Source organism: Amphichorda felina, assembly GCF_050947745.1.
Source record: "Amphichorda felina strain 45539 chromosome Unknown scaffold_1, whole genome shotgun sequence".
Classification (NCBI taxonomy): Eukaryota; Fungi; Ascomycota; class Sordariomycetes; order Hypocreales; family Bionectriaceae; genus Amphichorda; species Amphichorda felina.
Genome location: NW_028145049.1, coordinates 2,442,143 through 2,457,261, shown reverse-complemented (window position 1 = coordinate 2,457,261; position 15,119 = coordinate 2,442,143). Strand labels below are relative to the sequence as shown.

The window sequence follows — 15,119 nt, the reverse complement described above, 5'->3', positions numbered from 1 at the left end:
GGGATACCCCAGAGCAGCACTGGTTTTCGTCTTGAACATCGATGGAAGCTCTCGCACGTTACAGGCGCCGAATTCATTACGCTCAAATATATTGCGGTTCCTATGAAAGGCTAGTAAATAGACTCCCAAGGTATCGTAGACATCACGCCCCAAATTTGCCCTGCATGGCCGGGACTATAACTAGGCTCCATGCCGTCCAAACACAAAAGCGTTGTCTGCGCTGAATTGTGGGCGCAAAGCCAAGGCGGACAAGGGAGGCGAGGGAGGGAGAATACACGGTCGAGTTTGATTCGAGGTAAGAAATGTCGTCTCGGGGGCTAATGTTGGTTTTTGATTTTCCGACGACTTGGGACATATCTCCATCGTCTTGACGTCGATGAGGTGGCCCGAGGGTCGGAAAGCGTTTCGAGATAGGTAATTGAGTGGGGGGTGAGCGCAGGTAAGAGAATGAGGTTCTGCCCCGTCCGCCCAACCGGAGCTCGGCCAGACCATATCAATGATCAAAGCCGACAAAGGTCTAATCCCACGCAGCCAGCCGTGAGAAACAGCCAGCAGCCCCAAAGTCCTGGGCGCTGCTTGCGCCAGTGGTATTTTTGAGCGAAAGGGTTTTCGTGACAGTGGCGATTAGGATGACGGTCTCGCCAGGAGCGGATAAAGCCGAGTGCGTAGACAAGTAGTAAGGAGTGAGAGGGTGTGGGGGGAGAGACAAAAAGAAAACGCGTCATTGTGCCCATGACATCGACCGGAACTCGTCGTGGTTGACGGGTCCAATGGGCCATGTCCGACAGCGACAGGCAGTCGGACTTATGCAGGGGTGGAATTTACTCCGACTCCTGAACCTGGCTGCGGCGCATCTTCTCGGCTTCGAGGTTCTCGTATAGAAGGAAGAGAGCCGACTCGTTGGCCTTGGCAGTTCCCATGATGGTAAACATGCGCTCGCCTGTCTCATCGTGAGGTGCCTGTAGCGTCTGTGAGTCACACTGATACGGCCTGGGTGGTAATCTGGGCCAAACATGTCAACGTACCTTGGCAATGGAGATGCGAGCGCCTGAGGTCTTGCGGATCTCGCTAATCTTGCTACCGGCACGGCCGATGATGCAACCAACCATGTCGGCGGGAATGCTGATGTTCTGCGTCAGAATCTCTTCACCATTCTCGTCGTGGGTCGGGGGCCCGCGTGCGGCGGCATCGGAGTCGGAGCGGCGGGTGAAGGGCCGGGCGCCGCCATCGCTGAAATCGGCTCCGTTTCCTGTTCGCATCAGACGCGAGCTGTTGTAGTCGGATCTGGTAGAACCCGCACCGTATCCTCCACCAACGCTGCTGCTGCTGGTACCGGCAGGCTGGGTGCGCACAACAGGATTGTACAGCACCGTGCCGGTGCCACGCTGCCAGTCGTCCACAAGGCACTTGCAGATTTCCCACACAGCGCGCTGGATACCCTCAGGAGTGCCCTGGACCTCGACGATGCGCTCGGTAGACTGGGGCAGCATCTCCTTCTGGGCGACCATGCGGACGCCGGAGGAATCCTGGATGTGCTTGATCTTCAGGCCTTGTCGGCCGATGATGGTGCCCATCTGGTTGTGCGAGATGAGGAGCTTGATGGCTGCTGCGATGTTAGCAATGCGTGATTGGAACAAGCACTGAAGGGTACCGAAGGGAGGCTGCTCACGATGGGTTCCGTTGCTCTGGACGATGCCTCCCATGCCCATGGCGGGTGCTCCCTCAAGGAGAGCACGGGCAACAATGGCATAGGCCCTGGAGATGGCATCACAACCACCGGTAATGGTCAGGACACGGTCATGGACTCCCTGGACGACCTTACTAACGCCTGCCTTGACGCCAGTCTCGTCTCTGAGGTCGGCGACATTCTTGCCGCCCTTGCCAATGATGACACCGGCTTCCTTGGAGGAGACGATGGCGCGGAGGGTGAGCTGGGCCTGGGCGTACTCTTCATCCGTCTTAGGCGCAGGCTCGCCGTCAGGGCCCAGCCTCTCCTCCATCTTAAGGTTGTCCATGTTGTCGACAAGGTCGTTGCCGTTGGCTGACATGATATCCTGAGCAGACATGGTTGATGCGAGAGGGTGCGATTTGAGTGTCGGGGGCGAGAAGTGGGAGATGGTTTGCGTGAGAGGGGGAGAATTCCGACTCGGGGTATGAGCTCGAGGAAACGAAAGCTGATCTGGAGGACAGTGCTTTACGTTGGAGCTGCTGCAAGGGGGCCGTGGCTGTTAGCTAAAAGTACTGCCAAATCACGACACACCGCACTACGGGTAGGCACGCCGCCCCTCAGGTCTGAATGAGGCAATGGGGGACAATCATGCACGCTCGGCAGGGGGACAGATGGCCAGTGAGGGCCACGATTGCCCGCCAAGCGACATGATGTTTGTGGTGTCGAGGGCAGGTGGGAATCAGAGTATTAGTGGGCAAACTCACCTGGTGAAGTCGCAGCCAGGAAGGGTTGGTTTGGGGGAAGGCGGGGTAGGAAAACCGGGCGCGAGGCAGTCGCAATCGAATAGGAAGGCTGCAGGCGCGTCGAGATGGCTTCGAAAAAAAAAATCGAAGTAGCGACGATGAAGTCTGGAATTTTTCTGCTCGAGTCGCGCAGTGGTGGGTTGCGATGGAGCGGCGGAGGGAGAAGGCTGATGAATGGCGGGGTTCAGGGCCAAGGGTCGCGAGCCAGCAGGAGGAGCTGCAGGTTCGAGTCGGTGGGAGAAATGGGTAGTTTCGGTGAGAGGAAGCGGGGGGCCAGAGGGCGGCGTGGGGAGGAGATGATGGCGGAGAGAGAGGTGAGGTTGGAGGGGATGGAAAGGGAGGAAGAGGATGGACGGCGGGAGAGAGTTTGGTGGAGGGTGAGCGAGAGGGTGAGCGTGAGAGGAGGAGAGAAGAGGTGAGGTTGAGGAAGGGAGGCGAAGAGAAGTACGAAGGTGGGATGTGACGGCGGTCGGAGGAGGTGCAGGAGGGAAAACGCCAGTGGTGGAATGGGGTGGGTGGGCGAGACGGATACCTCGTAGAGACTTGGAGTGGCCTGGGCTGGCTGGGCTGGCTGGGTTCCATGGCTTGGTTGGCTGGGCTGGCTGGGCTGGGCCGGTGGGGCGCTGGGGGCGCTGGGAGCTCGTGGCCCAGCGCCAATGCCCAGTCGCCCACGGGCAGTCACAGTCAGACTGTCAGAGCATGGCGAGCCAGCCTCCCGTTCCCCAAGGCCATTGAAAGCCAGCCGCAGCTTGGACTTTGCAAGCTTCCACTTGGACGCCGACCTACCTGCAGCGTGCACCGAGCACGACGTAGTACGAACACTACCCAGTACTTACCAGGTACTGGCAGCTACCTACCTGGTAGTATATACTTGTGCGCATAGGTACTACGATGGTCCGTGGTTCGGGAGGGAAACCATGCATGGGCTGCATCGTGCCACAGTCTAACATGTACGAAGTACTTCCCCTGCCAACCAATCCAGCCCTTTGGGCCCTGTCTAGACCGGTATTCGCTACTGGGCGCGCTCGGCACATGGTCCCCCAATTGTCGATCACGATGGGTCGTCGTCGCCTGTTTAGCCTCCTTGCAGCTCACGGCGCTTTTTGCAAACAGTGCTTCTTCATTGGCGAATCTGTCACCAGGTTCCTGTGGCTAATTTGAGATGCCTTTCATGTGTGGTCAAGAATATCTACATCTATATGCACTGATCCATGTCGCCTCTTATGCTAATATATAGAATCCAAGATGAGGTACTATATACTCCGCAGATCCATATTCCATGTGTGCCTCGCTACCCAATACCAAACCTCCATCCAAATGTCCATGAGTCCTCGTATGCGCCGGCTCGGGTTCGACCTGTTCCCTCAGCGAAGCGGGGTACCTTCCCTGGACACTCAAGCTCTCAATGGTCATACCAAAGTTGAGACAGTGTCACTTCCAGGACTCTGCATGTCGCACTTGCCATTGGCTGGTAGACCGCCCGCGACATCTCGTACGAGTACATAAGTAAGTAGTATGCCACCAATGAAAGCCCGCCCGCGCCCTTGATTAGACGGGGGCCAGGTACCACAGGCATCAGCCTCGCTCCTTGGGGGTTCCAAGTTGACCTGTCGTCGAGGGGGCACCAGGGTGGTGTCCTAATTTTCAGATGTCGCCCATCTTCACCTCTGGCGCAGCGTCTCCTCGTGCTGTAGCCAGAAGTTCTTGCATGCCCTGTGGCCCCAATGCTCTGCCCACCACTCTCCGAAGCTATCCTCAACATCAAAGTCCACCTTGGTCACCCGCTCATCCCTCTTGAGACCGCAGATGACGCAGGGCTTTGGAGCTGTTGGTGCAAACTTGGCCGTCTGGACCGGGATATTCTCGCTGATCTCTGGCACCTTGAGCGATGCCTTTCCGGCAGAGTTGGCCGCAGCCACTGCGGATCGTAGACGCCCAACATGTTCGCGCCACGCGGCGGCGACATCGGCTGCCTCTCGGTCTTCGCGGACTGACTGCGTCTTGTCCACCCCAGCGAGCTTCATGCCCTTGCTCCCAGCAGCCGAGATAGACATACTCTTGGCCAGAATCTTGTCCCGATGCCATCGATGCTTCCGCCCGGCGATAACACGGGCTGCTGTGGTAGCGATGAGGATATAGCTGTTTAGAAAGTCGACGGCCTTCGGATCCGAGAGGATTCGTTGCTTGATGGAGGCGTTCTGCCCTGAAACGGGCTTGAAGAGGGCGTTTCCGGTGTTGAAGAGTGCAGGGAACGCGGACAGTAGAACAGAGGGAGGCGGGACGTTTACCGGAGGTGGCTGATCGTCGCTAACTTCTGGTCGTGATGGCTGGCTGGGATTGGCTGTGTCAACGGCATCCCAGTCCCAGCTTCCTGCATCCTGTGATGTTGCCGGTTTGACTGTCTCTTTCTTAGTAGGCGCAGGCTCGAAATCATCCCACGCTGCCCAATCATCGTCCTCGGCCTCGGCTCCTTTGCTAGTATTTGTCTTTGTCGTAGGTCTGGGTGTCTTGGAAGCGCTTGTTGGTGGTCCCTGGGACTTGGGGATTGCTGTTGCACCAAAGCTCAAGGATCCAGAGGGTTTATGCGTGCGCTTTGCCTCGGACTTTTGTACTGGCGACCGCGCCGGCTCAGGAGGAGGCGGCTCATCTAGTGACAAGAGATCCATGGATGGGGGAGGCATCGGCTGCTTCCGGGCCGGGACGGGGACAGGGGCAGGCTTTGGATGCGGAGGAGCTACCGCCTCAAAGTCGCCAAAGTCATCATCTCCATCAAAGTCGTCATCGTCGTCGTCTTCCTCGCCACCCTCAAGTTCGAAATCCTGGGCGTCAAAGAGCACAGTGGGGTCGGTGGGCTGCTTCAGCTTTGGCCTCGAGCTGGCCTTGGGTTTCGGTTTGGGAGGCTCGGGTTGCGCCCTCGAGGGGTTATATGCAACTTTTGGCGAATCGCCAAGGTCCAAAAGGTGGTTTCCCATAATATCCAGCGTCGGGGCACGCACAAGTCTCGTCTTCCCAGGATACTCCGGAGCAACGGGTGGAGGAGGACTGGTCATGCCCTGCCAGGAATCCGCGCTGGACACGCTTGGCTTGCTGCGCTCAGGCTCCGCAACCTCAAAATCACCCCAACCATCGTCATCATCTCCAACCTGCGGGGTGTTGCTCGAGAAGTAGGCAGGGCTTGACGACTGCCCCCAGGCTCCCTCGGGGCCTGACTGGCTCTGGAACCCGCCCCATGGCTGCGGTGGTTGCTGAGAGGGCTGTGGTGGCGTGCTGCTACTCTGAAGGAAGCCGAACGGGTCTTGGGGCGCCGAGTTTAGAACCTGCGAGCTAGCACCGGAGGGCCGCTGTTGGCGTTGTTGCTGCTGCTGCTGCGGCGGTGGCGGAGGACTGGATAGGTCGTTGAACTCAGCAAACAGGTCGGCCGACATTATGGGAGGTGAGGTGAGGCATCCTCCTGCGGATCATGAGACGTTGAAGTCGCGAGGTGACAAGATGCAGAGGTGGTCGGCGCAAAGACCACAATGCATGGAGTGGGCGAGTCGTTGTTGAGCAGGAGGGGAGGTTCGGACACTCCTGCCCAGTCCTCAGGCGACGTCGTAATGTGAGCACTGAGCACTTGCCGTGTGAGTTGAGGTGGGGCCTGGGAACCCCACAGGTCACAGTGCTTGTTGGACGTCCCTGGGCTTCTGTACCATGGTGATATAAGAATAGTATACCCGTAAAATTCCACAATGGATGTTGGTTTATCGCAGAATATCTAACTTACTATCTAAATCCCTCTAGGATCAATGCCCTTGCACCAAATGAAAGGTAGTCCGTTGTGAGTTACTCCCAGTCATGTGTTATCAAACAGTGGCGGGTTGCCCGGAGCACCGGGAGGACCCAACTGACCCCGGGAGGCTTCCACAGTGGACAACGGCTGACTTCCCGCTGTATTTCAGGACCTCCCACTCCCCAACCCCAACCACCCCTCATCCAATGACGACGCGGGGCCGCCGTCACTGACGTCCATCTTCACCCAACTTCAGACCTCATTCTCTTCTCTAGACCTCGACCTATGGCCCGCCGTGCCTCTGCTGCGTGACTAGGACTCCTGTCCTAGAGCGCCTCCCGCCTACAAACGCTGCAATGATATCCGTCGAGGAGCTCCAGTCCGTCTCCCCGCCTCACCGCTGCCTTCGCAGTCCTCACCAGCACCCACCCTAACCATCTTGTAGGGCGAGGTGGCGGGCAACTCAGGCCCATAGCAGCAGCCTGGCCGATCTACAGCGTGCTGTGAGATACAATGGCCCCTCCAGCCCATGCACCACCGGCCTGCGCTCCGTGTGCTGGAAGGTGAGCCATCCTTCCCTCCCCCGAGAGGTCACCGCATTGTGCTGACTTGTCCGTGTGTGGCAGACATTCCTGCTGTCCGAGGACAAGGGAACGGACTGGGTCCGAGTCCTTCATGAGGGGCGTGGAGACTATGGCGGGCGTCGTGAGACCCTTCTCAAATATATCAAGAACCCTGAAGCCCTCGCCGAGTTGACTGTGGATCCTCTGGCGGATGATCCCAATGTTAGTACTCAATTCTCCCCGTTTGCAACTGCCTCGCAATAGCTGACTCGCGCAAGTCGCCATGGGATACAGCCCGGAAGGATGAGCAGATCCGCGAAGAGATCAAGCAGGATGTCCAGCGGCTGCCCGACGAGGCCAATTACCACAATGATCAGATCCAGACAATGATCCTCGACATCCTGTTCATCTACTGTAAGAGTTACCCAGATCGAGGAGGCTATCGCCAGGGCATGCATGAGCTGCTGGCGCCAATTGTCCATGTCCTCGAGGCCGATGGTATAGACCGCGCCACCATCAGCGACTCGGAGGGACTCGATGAGACGTTGCTAGACCTGGTCGATTCATCCTTCATCGAGCATGATGCCTATCTGCTCTTCACACATCTCATGGAAAATGCCCAATCTTTCTACGCGCTCAACGATGCCACTCCCAATACCCAATTCGGCACAGTGGAAACTCGAACTCAGCAACAAACCTCGACCATAGTCGAGCGTAGCAAGTTCATCCACGAAGGCTGTCTTCAAAAGGTTGACCCCGAGCTGACCGCCCATCTCATAAGCATCGAAATCCTCCCGCAGATATTCCTGATGTGAGTATCCCCGGCCGCGCCCCATGACTCCTGCGCTGACCATGCCGGAGACGTTGGGTGCGTCTGCTTTTCAGCAGGGAGTTTCCCTTTGAGCAGTTCTTGGCTCTCTGGGACACAATCTTTGCAGTGGACCCGTCTCTAGATCTCATAGACCTCATTTGCGTTTCCATGCTGATACGCATTCGCTGGCAATGTACGTTGCAGCCGTCGCCCTTGATAAAACAGCCATGCTGACCGTTCACCAGTGCTCCGGGCGGACTACTCGGTCTGTCTGCAGTTGTTGCTCAAATATCCACCCCCCGACCCAGCTCATGGTCCACATACATTTGTCGATGATGCGTTATACCTCCGAGGTCATCTAAACACATCAGGAGGCTCTACACTAATTATGAAATACACCGGGAGGATGCCGACGGCCGTGAAATCACCAGAAGGATCCCGACCTTCCACCCCCAGCTTCCGAGGGTTCAATGCCCTCCGCCAACGCGGCATCGGAAGGCGGTCGCCCCTGGACTCGTCTTCCTCCTTCACGAACCAGCAGGCCAGCGTCGAGGCGCTCTTCCAAGGCGCAGCCAAGGGGGCCAAGGGCATGCTGGAGAGGGGCGAGAAGCTGGGCATCAACCAGGCCGTTAGGGACGCCATGGGGGAGATACGCCGGAACATGCAGGGGTTCAACGAGTCGAGATACGTACCACGGCCGCCCAAGGAGGTCCTGACCGGAGAGGGCGCCGCGAGGGCACTGGCGGTCATGGAGCGCCGGAACCTGCAGCTGGCCAGCATGCTCGACGACACGATGACGAGCCTCAAGGCCGTATCGGCCTCGAATCTAGACGACAAGGCTAAGAGCCTCGAGCTTATTGAGGTCGCGGCTGCTAAGATCCAGTTTGTTAAGATCTACCTGGAGGACCCCACGATGGAGGTGCCCGTTTTGGATCGGCCCATGCCCGACCAAGGCCAGATGGAGACGGACGAGAAGCCTGCCGCTGAAGAAGCTGAAGTGGGACCCAAGACTGAGCCCAGTAATACCGACGAGGTTCAGATATCATCGCTGAGCTTGGCTGACGATGAGGCCGGGCCCGCCAAGGCGGAGCCCCCCAAGTCACCACCGGGCGCCCAGGCCATGGACACGTCTGGAGCGGAGGCCGCCACGGATCCGCTATCTGCAGGCGCACCGCCGGCCGTGGCCAGGCCGCCGGCGGTCCCTACGCGGTCCACACTCGCGCAGTCGTCCTTCTCGTGGATGCTCGAATCCCACGACCCATCGCCGAGCCATCCCCGGCTTACGAGCAGGTCACCGCCGGGCTCCGGGCATAGTAATAGAAAACGACAATCGAATAATGTGAGCCGCGAGAAAAACGCATTCCTGTTCGGCGAGGTCACGGCCGAGAGCGAGGGGAAGGACCCGCTCAAGGCAGATGACATATTTGGCATGGAGCCGTTGCGCAAGAAGAAGTGACACAGGATACTGGTGGTGGTATTATCGATTTGGTTTGAGCTTGATGTGATCCTTTGGAAATGTGGCACGACTTGGCAACCCAGCTCCAGAGGAGGAGAAATGGGCTGTATATACGTACACACATGTCTACTCCATAGTAAGCTCTAGACAGTAGTTCAAATCTAGCCTGTCTGGGTTCATGATGTGAGGACGGGATGTGAGTGACAGTCCGTACGATCTGGGGCCGTGGTATGGGGAAGTGTTAATATCAGCGTCCCACGTACAGGTCGGAACACGCGGAAATGAGCTTCGCAGTTTAGGGCATGCCTCTGGGATGGCCAAGCAAACGATGGCTGCTGTGTTCAATAATTGACTGATTGGGAGGGAAGGCCAGAGGGGACTTCTGGGATGCCCCACACTGGCCGGAGAGGCGGACCCCGGAGCCCCGGGGGCGTGGGCGGTGGGCCGGATCCGAGTCCGGATGCTCTCAGCCAGCCACATTTCATCACCGAAATCGCATTGCCTCCATCTCCAGGCGGATATGGGTCTTTGCATGTATCACACGAGTACGATTACTGGAGAAAAACACAAATCGGCTAATACTTTCTCATAAACGTCAGGTGATGCATGCGACGTCGTGTTGCAATGAAAAAAAAAATTGTCGGTCGTCGGCTGCAGCGGAACGAACGTGCATCAAAGCTGTTGTTTCCCCTGTTTTAGACCTGTTGGACGACGCGCATTCCTGGGTGTGGCGGGGCCAAGACGGTGTGTGGCTGTGGCCGAGGCTGCAAGGCCCAAGCCACAAACGCAATGGGTTTCCACGTTTCGAGACGGGAGGCAACCCAGGGACGTGGACGGGGAAGGCAAAAAAAAAAAAAAAAGCTCGCGGTCCTCGGATTCAATCACTCACGTTTGCTGCAGTTTCGTTTCGTCACAAGGGCACATTGCAATCCGTGCGGCCAGGCACAGCTCCGCTGCACCCGAGAAATGTGCGGGTTGCCGGTGCAGAAACAGAAAATAAGTGCGACGGGGGCGCTGAGACATGTGAGCTCCCCCAGCGCAGGGCTCAGATTGTCAGGGGGGCCCCCTGGCTTCCAAGTCTTTCCACGTCTTCCATCACAAGTCGCGACCCCGCCGCTGCAAGGGCCGAGTCACTGCATTCCGCCGCGACATTTTGCAATCTGCACCACCACAACAATAACAAGGCGCAGCTGTAGTTGCCGGCAGTACGGAGTAATACGGGCGCAAAGCAGGCTTTGGTGTTGACGGTCACCGCGTTGGTGCATTCGTTGTGCCCCGTTGCAGATCGTAGCTACGTCTGACTGCGCAGCTCCACGGGTACACGGGGTGATGAGCCCACAACAAGCGAGCAGCAGCAGGGATTGTGTGGCTCGAATTGCCCACATCGGCAGGATCATCATAATAGGGTGCGCAATGCGATCGAAATCGAGCAATCGAAAAAGGACCAGGAAGAAGAAGAAGAAAAGAACCTAAAAAAGAAAAAATGGATAAAAAACCCCAAACCTTGCATCGTCTTGATGAGCACCACCAGAGGGCGTCGCAGCTGGATATTATTAAATGACAGGAGAGGCGTTGGGGCCGGACAGCCAGGCAGAAGCTTGGCCTGCCCGTCTTGAACCAGTGGCTGTTTCAGGCGAAACAACGCCATCCAGGTCCATCCTATCAGCCCGTTACAGGATGCTTCTGGGGCAGCCAAGGTTCGCCGCAAGCCGCACGCCGCACGCCGCAAGCGTGGGACGGATGTACGAGTATGGACCTTACGTATGTGGTGGAGCGTGGCTGCAGGCAGGGATCCTGGAATCCTGGATGCTGCCCATCCGTTGCTATTCGCGTGCTGGTCGCTGGCTGCTTCTGGGTGCTGAAGTAGGTCTTCTCGTGGGACTCCCGACACCGACCGACGCTGTACAGAGTAGGTAGTACTTACCATGTACGAGTAATAGCCTGTGCCTTGACTGACCTGCCACGTTCCTCCAGAGAGAGCCGTGTCAACCGTCAGCCGCTGCAAATTCCCTCTGCCTCCAACATCTGAACCAAAACTTCCCAAAACTTCCCTTCGTTAGACAGTTTCGTTCCAACCTGGGCTTGCAACTGGTGCCGGACACGAGTTTCACCCACCGTCCCCTCGTTATCATGCCTTGCGTTTGATCGTTTGATCGTCCCCACGAGCCACCACCACCACCTTGTTGGTACCGACTGCCTCTCGCTGCATCCATCTCCTGGAAGCTTGCCAGACTTTGCCTGTCCCACCACACGCCACACCCGCGTCGCAGAATCGTCGCCCAGGGGGTACACACGTTTCGTCCTCCAGCCTCCTCATCCACAGGTAGCCGTATTACCTGCTGGGTAACAACCCACCGCGACACGACCGCGACGCAGCAGCCCGTCATGCTTCAGCCGGGCTCCCTCCAGGTGCCCAAGCCGGCCGGCCGGTCGCGCTTCTCCAAGGCCCTGCCCGCCATCCCCATGCTCGACACCAGCCCCGACATGTTCGCCGCCTCCTCGCCGTCGTCCACCGTCGCCTCCCCCGACGCCGTCACCTCGCCACCCACCGCCACCTTCTCCTCCTCCTCCTCCTCGACGCCCAGGGCCTTCTCCCCGCCGGCGAGGACTCTGACCGGCAGCAGCCTGCCCCCGCCCCCGACGCCCCTGCACAACGACGACCCCAAGGTGCCCATCCAGTTCACGCCGCTCCCTCCGCTGCCGCCCAGCAAGAGGGCCATGCCCGTGCCTGCAGCGGCCACGCCCAAGACCCCGACGAGCAGCAGCGGGCCGCCAAAGATGATGATTACCCGGAAGCCAGTTGCCAGCAAGCAGCAGCCCCCGGCCCAGGCCCAGCCACCGCCGCCAACAGCCAAGTCGCCAGAGGTCACATCACCAGAGGTCAGGTCGCCAGAGGTCAGGTCGCCAGAGGTCAGGTCGCTAGAGGTCAAGCTGCCAGAGGTCAAGCTTCCAGAGGTCAAGCTGCCAGAAGTCAAGCTACCAGAGGTTAAGCTGCCAGAGATCACGTCGCCAGAAGCGCCACACCTGCAACCACAGCCGGAGCAGAAGAAGGTAGAGCTGAAGCAGGAGGAGGAAAAGACAGAGCTGAAGCAGCAGGAGGAGAAGAAGATAGAGCAGAACCAGGACCAGGAGAACAAGGTAGAGCAGAACCAGGAGGAGAACAAGGTAGAGCAGAACAAGGAGGACAAGACAGAGGAGGAGGAAGAGGAAGAGGAGGGGAGCGACGACAGGCTATCTCAGTTACTCGACTTCCCCGAGGTACCGCAGGAGAGGTTGGTCAAGGACCAGAGCAAGGACCAGCCTGAGCGTCTGGTACCTGCCGTCGTCCAAACACACCCGCAAACACACATCGAGCCGCCACAACCTGCCGTTCCTCCCAGATCCTCAGCCAGACCTGAGCGTGAGTCGAACAACCCACCCCAAGAGCCCATCTCTCCCCCACAGGCACAGGCACAGGCACAGGCACAGGCACAGGCACAGGCACAGGCACAGGCACAGGCACAGGCACAGGCACAGGCGCAGGCACAGGCACAGGCATATCTCGAGGCCCAGTATCAGCAGCCGCTCAAGTCGCCATCCGAGTCGCTATCGAGCTTGCTGTCGGCCTACTCGCGCAGCTCCACCGCCTCGGTTGTTCGCTCCTCCGATGGCACTGCCTACAGTGCCGCCGAAACCCAGCCCAACCACTTCCCCAAGCACCAAGCCAAGGAATCCATATCTGCCTCGACGATCCGCAATTCCACTGGCCTGCAGCAAAAGCAAAGCCTGACGCGAAAGCCCGTCGGGGCTGACCGCCCAGAGATTTCTTCTCCACCCCCTCCTCCTCCGCCATCCAAAGACGCCGTGCCTCAGCGCCCAGCATCGCCTGCACGGGCTCTGAATGTGGAACCACAGCTTGCCGCGCCATCACCCCCGCGGCAGCAGATCTGGCGCCGTCGTTCGCTCAAGGGAAGCCGTGAGCTTCCGGCTCTGCGCCTGGATCATAGCCACGGATCAACCGCCGCTTCCAACGCTACAGAGTCCACTGTTACCCCAGCTCAACCACCCCAGCCTCCCTCCAAGTTGCCTCTACAAAAGTTTCTACCTGCGAAGCCCGCTGCTAGCACGGCCGACTCGTCTAATCGAGAGGCACCACCGAAACCGCCAGCCAAGGATCAGTCTACCATGGGGCATGCAGAGTCCAAGTTTGCGCGCCTCAAGAGCAAGTTTCACCTTCACCATGGCTCCACAGACAGCACAAAGTCGGTCAAGAGAGAGCAGCCGCCCCCAGCGGTCAACAGGCCGCCAACTCCCGACTACCAGAAGGATGACGACAAGACGGCCGTCGTCAACACATTCGTCTCGCCGGCATCGCCAGCCTCCTCTCCCGAGCCGGCAAAGAAGCCGGAAGTGGACTCGTCCAAGGCCCTGCCCCAGCGGACCTCAGGCGGACCACCCACCTCCGAGTCCAAGCCCATCGTGAGAAAGGCCGCCCCTGTTGCGGCTCCCACTCCTCAAGCCGCTCCCCAGCCGGCTCAGCAGCCAACTCAGCAACCGGTTCTACATCCAGCCAAGAGCCTCCCTGATCTCAAGACGAGGACGCCTCGGACCAGCAATGAACCCCTCCCGCCGGCTTCGGCCTTTCCCTCGAGCGGCCGCAACTCCAGCGGCCGCAATTCGCCAGCCTTTGATGCGCCTCCTCGTGGCCGTCAGCCTGGGCCGCCCGTTGCCATGCATTCGAGAAACAACTCCGCCAGGCCCAGCTCGCGAGGCTCGATCCGACCAGGTGGCGCACCGAGATTCCCACCCCCGGATTCGGACCCTCGCCTCGTCCGCTCACCGTCAGGAGATTTCTTGTACAAGGGCCGCGACGGCACTCTTTATCCTGAGATGAAGGAAATTGGGGATCCCGACCCACAGGCGGCTCGGTTCCCCCAGCAGACCGATGAGTTGCCATCTCCGGGCGCCATCTTCAAGGCGGCCCCGCTGAGACAATCCCACTTCAAGTGCTACCAGAACCATAAGACGATGCTACGTCGGCCAAACAGGCGCTACCCCCTGGCCTGCCAGACTTGCCACAAGGAAGACGCCGAGGACCGGTTCTCGTGCAACTTTTGCTACGTGCGCATATGCGAGGCGTGCCTGGGCGCCTTCGAGGCAAAGCAGCGGGACCTGCAGGCATTCATTGACGAGCAACCCCGTTCCCACGACCGGACACTAAGCTTGTCCTCCCCAACGCGGCGGGGCTCCGCGTTGGGACTCGAGATAAACTTTTGAAAAGCTTCTTCTCTTCACACGACACCTTTTTTCCTTTCTTTTCTTTCTTGATTTTTTTTTTTTTGGGAACAACAATCATCTTGGTCCCATTTCGTTTCCTTTGTCATGCATAGAATCGGCATAGGGCGACTGGGTAATCAGGAATATACTCACTCATCATTACGGAGGGGTTTCTTTACATGGTCATCACACGATACAAATGCCATCTCACAGCGTCTGGACGTCTTTGGAATGTTGACGACGGCGCTTTGAGACTCTTGGCGTACATGGATCGCCAACGTTTTGGGAAGCAATTTGAGGGGTAGAGAGGGTCCCATGAAGACGAGGAGCATGAGTAGCGAGTTGACGGCTTTGTATGTTGTACAATTTACATGTCGAGCATATGGGTCTTGGCAGCGGAGGATACGTCTGCCTTGATGGTAGATGGAAATAGAATGAATCTGGCCAAACACTCCCCTATGACGTGCACGGTGAAACTCATGGTGGCCTGTTCAAGCTGATGGGGCAAGCCTCTGATACCTCCCCATCCCTGCTTATTATATGTGCCCAAAAGGGGCCAACGGAGAGAACCTCTCCAAGTTCCAAACACGTGCCAGCATGCTGCATCTCGGCAAGACTGCCGACCACCACACCACCTCTACCGGCATTCTGGGGGCTGGGCATCTCGAATGGAAAAATTGACCGCCGCATATTTTCCTCCAACGGCGGCGAGGCACGCTGTTGCCCGCCTTGAGATCGTAGCTAGGCTAGTTCCTAGGGGGTAATGAAACGTCCGATTCGAAACCAGATTGT

The 15,119-nt window shown here is 58.3% G+C and overlaps 5 protein-coding genes across 5 annotated transcripts; 3 read left to right on the top strand and 2 right to left on the bottom strand.

The window, feature by feature from the left end:
- Positions 1-821: 821 nt before the first annotated feature.
- HEK2 (KH domain-containing protein) lies at positions 822-2,066 on the bottom strand (the record flags this gene model as incomplete). The annotated part of the gene is made up of 2 exons (XM_083190297.1): positions 822-959; positions 1,026-2,066. 2 exons carry the CDS (start codon positions 2,064-2,066, stop codon positions 822-824), a joined length of 1,179 nt encoding a protein of 392 aa, XP_083054156.1.
- A 2,067-nt stretch (positions 2,067-4,133) lies between these two features.
- On the bottom strand, positions 4,134-5,897 carry ACO1O0_000800 (uncharacterized protein; the record flags this gene model as incomplete). Its single annotated transcript, XM_083190296.1, has 1 exon — positions 4,134-5,897. The coding sequence occupies one exon, from the start codon at positions 5,895-5,897 to the stop codon at positions 4,134-4,136; it is 1,764 nt and encodes a 587-aa protein (XP_083054155.1).
- A 303-nt stretch (positions 5,898-6,200) lies between these two features.
- Positions 6,201-7,619, top strand: ACO1O0_000799 (uncharacterized protein; the record flags this gene model as incomplete). Its single annotated transcript, XM_083190295.1, has 5 exons — positions 6,201-6,206; positions 6,517-6,620; positions 6,687-6,804; positions 6,868-7,026; positions 7,083-7,619. The coding sequence occupies 5 exons, from the start codon at positions 6,201-6,203 to the stop codon at positions 7,617-7,619; spliced, it is 924 nt and encodes a 307-aa protein (XP_083054154.1).
- A 402-nt stretch (positions 7,620-8,021) lies between these two features.
- On the top strand, positions 8,022-9,071 carry ACO1O0_000798 (uncharacterized protein; the record flags this gene model as incomplete). Its single annotated transcript, XM_083190294.1, has 1 exon — positions 8,022-9,071. One exon carries the CDS (start codon positions 8,022-8,024, stop codon positions 9,069-9,071), a length of 1,050 nt encoding a protein of 349 aa, XP_083054153.1.
- A 2,385-nt stretch (positions 9,072-11,456) lies between these two features.
- Positions 11,457-14,327, top strand: ACO1O0_000797 (uncharacterized protein; the record flags this gene model as incomplete). Its single annotated transcript, XM_083190293.1, has 1 exon — positions 11,457-14,327. One exon carries the CDS (start codon positions 11,457-11,459, stop codon positions 14,325-14,327), a length of 2,871 nt encoding a protein of 956 aa, XP_083054152.1.
- Between the last annotated feature and the right edge of the window lie 792 nt (positions 14,328-15,119).